General features: G+C 48.0%; 1 protein-coding gene across 3 annotated transcripts; it reads right to left on the minus strand.

Moving 5' to 3' along the window:
• Positions 1–719: 719 nt before the first annotated feature.
• Fkbp1b (FKBP prolyl isomerase 1B) lies at positions 720–10,182 on the minus strand. 3 transcript variants are annotated; one of them, XM_029484355.2, is made up of 4 exons: positions 10,144–10,182; positions 6,132–6,179; positions 2,344–2,456; positions 720–1,349 (listed from the first exon to the last, which is right to left on the minus strand). In XM_029484355.2, exons 3-4 carry the CDS (start codon positions 2,452–2,454, stop codon positions 1,221–1,223), a joined length of 240 nt encoding a protein of 79 aa, XP_029340215.1. In that variant the 5' UTR covers positions 2,455–2,456; positions 6,132–6,179; positions 10,144–10,182; the 3' UTR covers positions 720–1,220. The 3 variants fall into 3 exon arrangements, with proteins under 3 accessions (XP_029340215.1, XP_021034970.1, XP_021034971.1); XM_021179311.3 differs by lacking the exon at positions 10,144–10,182 and adding an exon at positions 9,446–9,632; XM_021179312.3 differs by lacking the exon at positions 10,144–10,182 and adding an exon at positions 9,446–9,632 and having other exon boundaries at positions 1,297–1,394.
• Between the last annotated feature and the right edge of the window lie 568 nt (positions 10,183–10,750).

The raw sequence follows: 10,750 nt of genomic DNA on the forward strand, positions 1-10,750 counted from the left end.
GTCTCAAATAAATACATAAGTAAATAAATGAACAAGACTGATGGCTCTTGAGGATCGCACCTGCATTTGGGCACACTCGGGCACACTGTGGCACACACAGATACATTCTGCATTGTTATCAGAATTCTTCAAGGTAAACTAGAGCAAATCCAGATGTAACAAAATGTTGCCTATGAAAACAAGCCTAGAACCACACTTTATTTTTTTTCAAAAATTACTTCCCAGAGTGAGTGAGTCCAAGGTTTCAAGCCTTTAACATATTCATGTGCTCAGGTGCACACAGCTCCTGTCTAGTGAGGGAGGCTCTTCCCTCAATCTCTTCAAACAGATGAAATTGCAGGACCACCCTGGGGGATCAAATCCCACATGGAATTGCTAGGATGCTGGGTCATTTATGTAGAGGACTCCGAGCTGGTGAGTTTAGTAGGGTAGAAGCTAACTTCCAAAGTTGCCTAGAGGATTTGTGATAATTTTATTTAAAAAGTAAAACTAGACCTGGTAGTAATCTATATGCACCTGTAATACCCGCAGCCAGGAGGCCAGCTAGGGAGTTCTAGGTCAGCCTGGGCTATGTCACCCTGTCTAAAGGTCCACCACAGGTCTGGCACGCGCAGTTTGTTCAGGAAGCTGTTATATACATTCTCAGCCACTTGGAAGTCCCCTTTCACTCTTTTTCACCAAGGGTAGTTGGCGTGTGTGTCATTAAAGAACCTCCCACAACATGATGAACAGGAAGATGCCAAGCACAGAGCCTTTATTTTACATATTATTTCCAAAGAGGGCAGTGCTTAAAGTGAGCAGCCAACAGAAGATAAGAAATGACAGCAAAGGTAACTGGCTCAAGTCCCTCCGTGTAACCATGTACAGCACATGTCTGAGCACCTTGTATGTCCGGCTTAAGTGCAGGTAAGGCAATATAGATTGTGCAAACAAGATCTGTGTCCTATGATCAGGAATGGCTACTACATGCATCGCACAAAATGTGCAGTCTGAAATGTTTGGATCTGAACTAAGGTTTTCTCAAGCAGAGGTGTGTGGGGACGATAAAATGGCTGACACATATAGAGCACGATGGGTAGAAAGAACAGATAATGTGGAGGGGCGGTGGGGTGAGCACACTGATCAAGAGCCCTACATAGGAGGAGCCGTCCCAGTGGCAGAGAGAGCAGGCTAGGACAGAGCAGGGGCCATCTCCAGCCACCTCGATTTCCTTCCTGCCTTCACTCTAAGCTGAGCAGCTCCACGTCAAAGATGAGGGTGGCATTGGGAGGGATGACACCGGGATGGCCAGTAGCTCCATAGGCCACATCAGGGGTGCAGGTCAGCTTCGCCCTCTGCCCCAAGCTCATCTAGCAGGGATGGGGGCAGATGGGGAGAGGAGAAAGAGGACCCAGCTTGATTTAAAAGAAAAAAGTAAGATAACTATGGCATTTCCCCCAAAACCATCTTTAGGGTAATTCCAAAGATCTGAGATTAATTGTATTGGGGGCACACTAAACTTTAGCTAAGAGATTAAACATGCAGATTCTGTCTCGAAATAGTCCTGACTATAAGGCAGTTAACAGCCACAAAGTAGCCTCAGACTCATCCAAGCAACCAGTGTTATTGGTTATCCAGCAATGCTTTTTTTTTATTGAGCAAAGGCTCAAATGCTTGTGCCTGCTCATAGCTGTCCCTGGTCCTCTTCAGAGGTAGCCTTTGAGGAATGTACTTGTGACAGGAACAGTTAAGATTCGGTGACTTAAGGCCACATCGAGGTGATAGAGGCAGAGCTACAGGAATGAAACATCTTCTGACTTTCCAAGCTGAGGGAGAGCCGGAGCCACGGCCGGAGCCACGGCCGGAGCCACGGCCCACCAGCACTGTCAACCCACTGGACGTCGCTAGGAAGAGAGCTGTGAGGTTTGAATTTCAAAGAATACCAAAAATCAGAGTTGACTGGCTAATGTTGTATTGATGTTAATGTTCTACTTCAATCACTGCATCACTGCAGTATGGTTATACAGGTTAACATTTGGTGAAAATTATATAGAATATTTTTATGTCTGGAATAGCTTTAAAACTGTAAAGAGCAAACCCCAAAGCACCTCTTGGCTTATCCATCTCTAGCTCTTCTTAGCTCACACAGCTTGTTGGCTTTTTCAGCCTGCTCAAGCAATCCTAGGAGGAATGCCTGGGGTGAGACATAGGCATGTCAGTCACAGAAGAGGAGAAGGACAGAGCCAGGGTGAGCACTAGGAGGTGTTAAGGCAGCATGAGCGATGTCTGTTTCAGGGCCTCCTAAAACCCACGTAGTTGAGTCCTCAGCCTCCTTAAAACCTTTCGTATCCATCCTTAGCCTACCTGGGCAGTGCCTTCTTCAAAGCCTTTGATGACTTCCTGTTTGCCAATTCTGAACTTGAAAGGTTTGTTTCTGTCTCTGGATGAATCAAATTTCTTGCCATTTTGAAGCATTCCTATCCAAGTAAGAAGAGGGCAGAAAAGAGCCCTGGGTATGAGTGAACCAGCAGTTAGACCCAGCATGTCTAAACACCACTCCTCTTCTGCACAAACCCACTCTTCTTCGACCCTCCCATCAGCCCTGCTGTCAAGCAGGAAGCGTGGACCCATCTCTCTGCCTCACCCTCTAAGTCTTATATCTCTTTGGAATCCAGCTTCAGTCTCTGCTACTGCCACCTGTGGTGTCATGGCGTCACCTCCACTGCTCACCTGTGGACTGGACCAGCCTCCAAACTGTCGAGTCTACTCCTCACCAGTCTTCCTCTCTCTAGGTGGACAGATTTTCCTTTTCCCCACAATTCTGATCATATTTCCTTCCCTGCTTAGAAAACTTCAATAGCTCCCAGAGCAGAATCCAAAAGCCCAAGGCTAACAATGCCTGCCTTTAAGTTCTCTCTCCCCTCGTACCCCCCCTCCTTACCGATTCAGAGCACACCATTCTCAAGTTCCTCCATACCTTCTAAACCTTTTACACTACTTTCAGGCTGTAGCCCAGGCTAGCCTGGAGTTCAGTATATAGTCTGGCTGGCCTCGAACTTGCAGGAGTTTCCAGGTGCCAAATCTCAGGTGTGAGACACCACACCCAGTTAGACAGGGTTTTGACTTCAGCACTAACACTGTGTGATATTGGAGAAATAGGCCTCATATTTTCCACACATCTAGCTTTGCCAGCTTACAAGTATCTGAGCATCTATTATTTTACTTCTGAATTCCTACAGCTTGAATGTGTACTAGGGAGTCTTATTTACCTACCTTCTGGGTAGAATAGACTGGGCTCCTGCCCTGAGTTCTAAATGTAGCAAAGGAAAAATCCTTCTGGCTACCCAGAGATACACACAGATGGATGCTACAGAGATCAAACACAAACTCATGCATATACACAGTTGCTAAGATAGTCACATTCACAGAGATATTTATGCATGCTCACATGCATTTACACACAGACACACAGGAGAGAAGCCCTGATGGTCAAACAGATGCTTAGAAAATATTTAGATCGACAGACCTACATATATTCATACAGATAGGCCCTTGGACAAATGCATGCTTGAATATGTGCACATGCACAATCCATTTATAGACTGCCTTTCCCATTTCCCCAATGCCTTCAGCTTTCATAAAGTTGAATCTACTGGAAACTGTGTAGCAGCTATCTGAGGCTGTGATTTCAGACAAAGCTACACAACCCAGAAACAGGCCCACATAAATATGTTGACTTCTTTTGCAAAGATGTTTCTTTAATACAACAAATCAAGGATGACTTTTTGGATTAACATTGCTGGATTGAATCTATATCCACATTGGGGAAAAAAAAATTGAACTTAAACCTCTACCACCTCTAAACATAAGAGTCAATTCTAGATGAATCATAGACCTAAATATGAATAATAAAATAAAAAATAATAAAGGAGTAGTAGGCATCCTACCATTCAGAATTTCTAGAAAGTAGCTAGGCACGATGGTATGCACTGTAATCCCAACATTTAGCTGGACGCAGGAGGACCAGGAGTTCAAGGCTAGCCTTGACTATAGGACAAATTCAAAGCCAACCTCAGTCACATGGGACCCTGTCTCAAATGACAAAACAATAAAAAGAAAAGAAAACGAAACACCACCACCACCATTTCTACTATGTGATAAATAAACATGAATACACGAGTATCTTCACAATAGAGTGAAAGATTCCTTGAAGTGAACACAGAAAAATATGTAAGCGTGAAGACTGATTAGTATGACATCACTACAAAAAATGAAGAACTTCTGCTCAAAGGATACTATTAAAAGACTAATGGCGAGGCCAGAGGGATGGCTCAATGATCAAGAGCACTGGCTGCTCTTGCAGAGGACCTCAGTTCAATTCCTGCCACCACACGGCAGTTCTCAACTGTTTGTAATTCCAGTTTCAGAGGATCTAATGTCCTCTTCCAGCCTGAGCAGGCACTAGGCACACAAACTCCCCATGTAGCCAAGGTCGGCCTTGAGCAGGCACTAGGCACACAAACTCCCCATGTAGCCAAGGTCGGCCTTGAGCAGGCACTAGGCACACAAACTCCCTATGTAGCCAAGGTTGGCCTTGAGCAGGCACTAGGCACACAAACTCCCCATGTAGCCAAGGTCGGCCTTGAGCAGGCACTAGGCACACAAACTCCCCATGTAGCCAAGGTCGGCCTTGAGCAGGCACTAGGCACACAAACTCCCCATGTAGCCAAGGTCGGCCTTGAGCAGGCACTAGGCACACAAACTCCCCATGTAGCCAAGGTTGGCCTTGAGCAGGCACTAGGCACACAAACTCCCCATGTAGCCAAGGTCGGCCTTGAACTTTGGATGCTCTTCTTCCCACTCCCGAGTGCCGGGGTTGTAGGTGTGGGCGCAGCGTATATTTACTTCTTTAAAAGGTCACTAGAGGCTTCCTACACACAATCTCCTGCTGTATCCGACACGACAAGGTCTCCAAGAGCAGAGCCATTTGTAAGCTGATTCCTTTAGCACACCCTGCCTGCTCAGTGCTTACAGTGTCGGGAAATTCAGCAGAAGGATGTTTGGTTTCATTAACTGGATAAACAATGGTCTGCCAACAACACGTACAACAGATAAATCAATTACCCTGGTCAGAGGCTCCAGAGGCCCCAGGGCAATTAGGCCACATCACTAGGAGATAAAACAGCCCTCCTGTGCTGACATCAGTGGCTGGAGATACAACTGTTAAAAAAAACCAGCCATGTCATCTGCTAGAACCAATCTGGTGCTTCACACTGGCCTAGAGAACTGCTAAAAATGGCCCCATCTGAATATGTCCCAGGAATTAAGCTGGCCTTGCTGTATGCTAAATGGCTGTCACCCATAGAGTTTGCCACATTAGGAATCAAGTCACAAGGCAGAGAACTCACACCTCTTAGAGCAAACACCTGCCAGTAATCTTCCTGCCAGCAGTCCTAAAGAACTCATCTAGAATGTTCCTGGGGGCAGGGAGGAGGGAGATGGCTCAGCATTTAAGAGCACTTGTTGCTTTGCCCAAAGCATCCCACTTCAGTTCCCAGCACCCACATGGTGGGTCATAAACATCCAGAACTCCAGTACCAGGGGATCCGACACCTCTTACCTCCACCAGGCACACATGCGGCACACATACCTACACACATGCAGCCAAAGCACCCATACACCTAAGATAAACTAAATAGGTATAGACTGTCCCTTGGTCCCTGGGTCTTCAAACACATCATTCAAGAAGGGACAGTAGACTTGGAGTAACTACCTCTGGATTCTCCCAGCACCTGGAGACAGTGCAGCCACTAACCCCATCCCTCTCACTGCAGTGGAGGTGGGAAGGCACAAAAGAGGGAAAATAGGGTAAAAGGGGATTTTGAGGGTGCTCAGACCTTCCAGAATAAGTCTGAAACATCAGACAGGAAAAGAAAGTCCAGGGTAACAGGTAGCAAAACAGGAGGTGTTTGACTTTACCGGAGGCTGGTACCATAGATCGTCTTTGTGGGTAAGGAAAAAGTAAAACTGGTCACAGGCAAGTTTGGGCTTTGAGGGCAATCCATGGACAAGATCCTCTTGAGGAAGCTTATAGGACAGCCCTGCCTTGGGAGGGGGCAGGCCTGGGCCAGTGCTGAGAGAATGAAACCTACCTGTGTAGTGCACCACACATATCTGACCCTTCTTAGGGAATGTCCTTCCTGTTAGGAGAGATTAAAGCAGATGAAATGTTAGGTATTAGAAAAGGTCACCAAGATGGGTGGCGGTGGTGCTCCTTTAATCCCAGCACTCAGGAGGCAGAGGCAGGCGGATCTCTGTGTATTTGAGGCCATCCTGGTCTACATAGTGAGTTCCGGGACAACCAAGGCTAGAGAGAGACCTTGTCAAAACAAAACTAACAAAACAAAACCAAAAAGCCAACCAACCAACAAACCCAAACTAATGGTGTCTCCTTTCTGGTTTGTGTTTGAACTTGATGCGACTGGTCTAAAACAAAAACAAAAGCAAACCTAGCTCCATCTCTCTTTATTACTCCCTTACTTTCATCTATTTTACAAGTGTTCAGGAGTAGCCTACTACGTGCTAGACCAGAATCATGAATAGCCTACTGTGTGTCAGATGACCAGAGAGTAATATATGAACCCGTGAAGAAGAGAAGCACAAATCTAAATCTCAGATTGCTATAGAGTCATGATTACATCAAAGATGAATATCATTAACAAGAAATCAGTAATGACCAGGCCTGTGCCCTCATATCAGAGACACATCGGAGAACAATAAAGACAGGAGCCCTGCTCTTCTGGGGTCTACATTCTTTCTTTTGTGTACATGGGATGGTCATGTGGGGTGCAATGGAGTGGGGTGTGGTGTGTGTGTGTGTGTGTGTGTGTGTGTGTGTGTGTGTGTGTGTGTGTTACTAGCTGTCACACCTCGCTTTTTTGGATGAGTGAAGGAGATTCAAGCTCAAGTCTTCATGCATAGCTAGAGCTCTTAGCCACTGAGCCATTTCTCTGGTTTACATTCTAATGGAAGGAGACAATGCTCACATAAATATGATAATTACAGATGGTGATAAATCCTTTAAAGAAAATTAACACTGATGAATTTCAGAGAGATACAGAGAGCTGGCAATTTCAGAAAGGGTATGCCAGGAAGGCATTTTGAGGAAGATGAGGTTTGAGCTGCTGCTTTAAGAAGGAACCAACTCAAAAACCATGAAGCAGGAAAAGATTGGTGCGCTTTCAGAACAGGAAGGAAGAGGGTGAGATGGAGGAGAGGATCATGAGAGTGATGCGCCACGCAGCGTGCAGAGATGGGTTCAATACTAAATGCAATTGGAAACCACTGATGGGTTTAAAAGCATGGAAATGACCTAATCTGAATTAAGATTTTATAAGATCACTCTAACTCCCGAGTGTGGGATGGATGGTTAGACATCTGTTGCTATAGTCTAGACAAGAAATCAATGGTTGCATGAATTAAGGTAGTGGCAGCAGAGAAGAGAGTGAAATAGATTAGAGATGCATCTTGGAAGCAGGGCTGACAAGGGCATGCAAGTGGATGAGAGGACGGAGCCCACTCCCCATCTCACCAGTGAATGGTGGGAAAGGATTTGGGTCTGGGAAACTGGAAGGTGGTAGAGCTGTTCTGAGAGATGAGAAAACTGGAAAGGAACAGATTTGTGAGGGTGGTAATCTTGAGCTGCCTATTAGACATGCAAGTTTTTACTGCACAGAGGCAGATGCAGAGCCAACCCTGGATAAACAAACTGGGTGGAAGAGAAAGCTACAAGACTGGATTAGGAGCTTGGGAACATAACAACACAGTCGGCGGTTAGTGGACTGTAGGAGCCTACCAAAGGAAGCCAGAGAAAGCCCCACAGAAAATAGTTAAATTGGCTGTTAAAAGATGGGTAGGTGTCTGTCTGGAGAAGTAAAGGGACCTGGGAAATAGAATTAGTTGTAAGACATGCCCAAAACCTGGAATCCAGAGTTGGGATGTAGCTCAATGTACAGCAGGTGCCTAGCGAGCACAAGGGTTCCACCCGGAAACACACAAATCCTTAGGGTCCTAGAGTCCAGTCACAGTGAGAGCCCATTGGTTCCATCCTGTAACCCTAGGTTCAGCACACAGTGTACACGTTCCATAAATATTTGCTAAATGAGTGGTTTGTTTAACACTCACAAGTGGCTTGGGGAAGTTGGTTGTGGATGCACGGATAGTAAGTAGTAAAAGAGGAAGTGCCAGTGAGGAACCCTCCCGCCCTAGCAATCACCAAGAGGGCAGCTGCTTGCACAAGTAGGGGGAAGAGTCTTTTAATGATTTTCTCCCTGAGGGAGGGGCCCGTAAAGCTCTGCATTTTAGGGGACCTGTGAGAAAAATGAGGGGAGTGAGAACGGAAGTCAAATGGAAGGCAGGGAGAACGAAGATAGGGACACAGCTCAGAGGCTATGTGGGTGACAAGGCTTGGGCAGAAACGTGTACCTGCAAAGAGTGATCTGGGCAGTATCGGGGACTTCCAGGAAGCCCTCGGTTTGTAACCAAGAAGCCCTTTAACTCCCTGCGAAGGAGCATGCCAATAATATCCAACAGCAAGTTTGCTTGTTAAACACTCTAGACCTTGGGGGTGGCTTTTGGTCTGGATTAAATTTTGCTTAAGAAATAGCTACTCCTTGAATATGTTGAATACACCCAGTTTTCTAAATAGTTGAAGAAACTTGGTGAGACAGGGAACCCAGAGATAGACTGGGAGGAGGGGGTGGGGTGGGGCGATGAACCAAATTAGGGAAGGCTGAGTTGTTTTGACCTGGCTGACCCGGCACCATGGACCCCCCAGGAGGATCAAGCAGCAGGTCGGAAGGCTGGGTTTTGACTGAAGAGGGCATGGTAGAGGGCAGATGACCAGGAAGGGTGAGTAGGACCCGGAGGGTGAAATAGGAAGCAGAAGCAGCCAAAGGAGTGGCAGGTTCCCAAATTGGCTCTCTCCACAACTAACCACTGCCCAGCCCTAGGGGCCTCCAGACAAGAGGGCCGGGGAGGTGTGGCGCAATAGGAGGGGTTTCTCTGTACAGTAGGAACCCCCAAAGCGAGATCATCCCTGGAACCGAACAGGGAAAACGGAACAGAAATTCAAACCTGGGAAGTCAGTAGCAGCGGTTAATCGAGAGGTTGCAGCTCAGGCGGCAGCAGCCGCAGCCTAGGACAGTGGCTGGACATAAACCCCTGGCTGGACATAAACCCCTTGCCCTAAGGTGGCCGCCTTCACTCCCCAAGGTGAGCGGGCGCAGAATGGGATGGTGCGTTGTCCTCTGAAACCCACAAGAATCGGGGTAGGAGGTCTCCTCCTGCCGCCCGCATCTTTGCCCCTCTCCCCGCTTCAGGTCCCCGGAGCCACCTCGGAATCAGATCCCAGCCCGCGGACTCCGCCCCGGGACCCCTCCTCCTCCCGGGCCCAGCCGCCCGGTACCGTCTCCTGGGGAGATGGTCTCGATCTCCACGCCCATCGCGATCCCACAGGCCCCGCCTCCAAGGGGGTCCTCGCGGCTGCCCCGACCCCGGCTCCGCTCTGGCGCGGACCCCGCAGGCACTCCGGCTCGCCTTCTTGCCGCCACTGCAGAGCCGGAGGAGGTGCGGCTGGAGTCAGGACCTGCGCGGGGAGGGGCCGCCGGGAAGGGGGCGGCGGGGTGGAGCTGTGCGACAAGGTGGGGTCGGCCGGGGCGGAGCCCGGGGGAAGCGACCCTGACGTGGCTGCTCGGGATCCTGGCCAGACTAACCACCATTAACCCACTGGCTGAAAGGGGAGGCAGGGTGAGCGAGGCGTGCCGGCACTAGCACATCCATACATCTATCCATCTATCGGCTCAGTGTATATTTATTTAGCACCTACAGGGTGCAAAGCCCCAGGGAGTCCACTCAGTCCTACAGACTAGGAGAAAGTCGGTAATTAAACTAACTCTTTAAATACGTGTGCTCAGTGCCGTGGGGTACAGAGTAAAACGGAAGCACCCGAGACCGATACCTTCCCTGGTTAGGCTTCCCGAATCTATTGGAGCAGAGCCGGCGAAGGGAAGAAACCAATTATTGACGAATTTTCCCCAACCACCTTAAGACCACATTCATCATCCCTCAAAGTTTTACAGCAGGTATATGTATTGGAGGTCTCACCTTTCAAGGTAAAGGACTGCTCCCTAGGGATTCCAAGTGAAGTAAAGGAGGATCAGCTCTGTGCTGAAGTCACAGCGACAGCCTGAATGATGAATGCTATAGAAGGAATGAATGCATTCTTTTACCTCCACCCAAACCAAACCAGGATCTAGAAAGATACTTTTGTCCTGTCTGAATCCTCCGCTTCCTTGGTCCTGGGAATTGAATCCAGGGAAGCCAGGGCCTGTTCACACTAAGCTAGCAGAGGTTACATCCATGGCCCCTAGGAAGGTACATTGGGAGGAGGAAACATTTGCTTGAAGGCTGAAGGAGACTTTAAGAAATGCCCCCCACCCCCATCTTTTCTACACCCGTTGCACAAATCGACCTGAATTTGTTTCTGACAAGAGCCAATGGTAGGTGAGTATGGGAGAAGGACCTGTTCAAAGGCCCAGAACTGGAACTTGACGCATTTTCCTCGGTTTCTCCGTCTCCACTCTTCCAAGTGGCTAGCTAGCAGATACTAGCTTGCCAGTATCCAGATACAAGGACTAAAGTTGGTGCTCAGAAAAGATGGTTTACGGTACTCTGCACGTTAGGATCAGAAAAAACCCGCGTGTGTGCCCTA

This window comes from Mus caroli, unplaced genomic scaffold (assembly GCF_978045245.1).
Source record: "Mus caroli unplaced genomic scaffold, Mus_caroli_1 scaffold_14, whole genome shotgun sequence".
Classification (NCBI taxonomy): domain Eukaryota; kingdom Metazoa; phylum Chordata; class Mammalia; order Rodentia; family Muridae; genus Mus; species Mus caroli.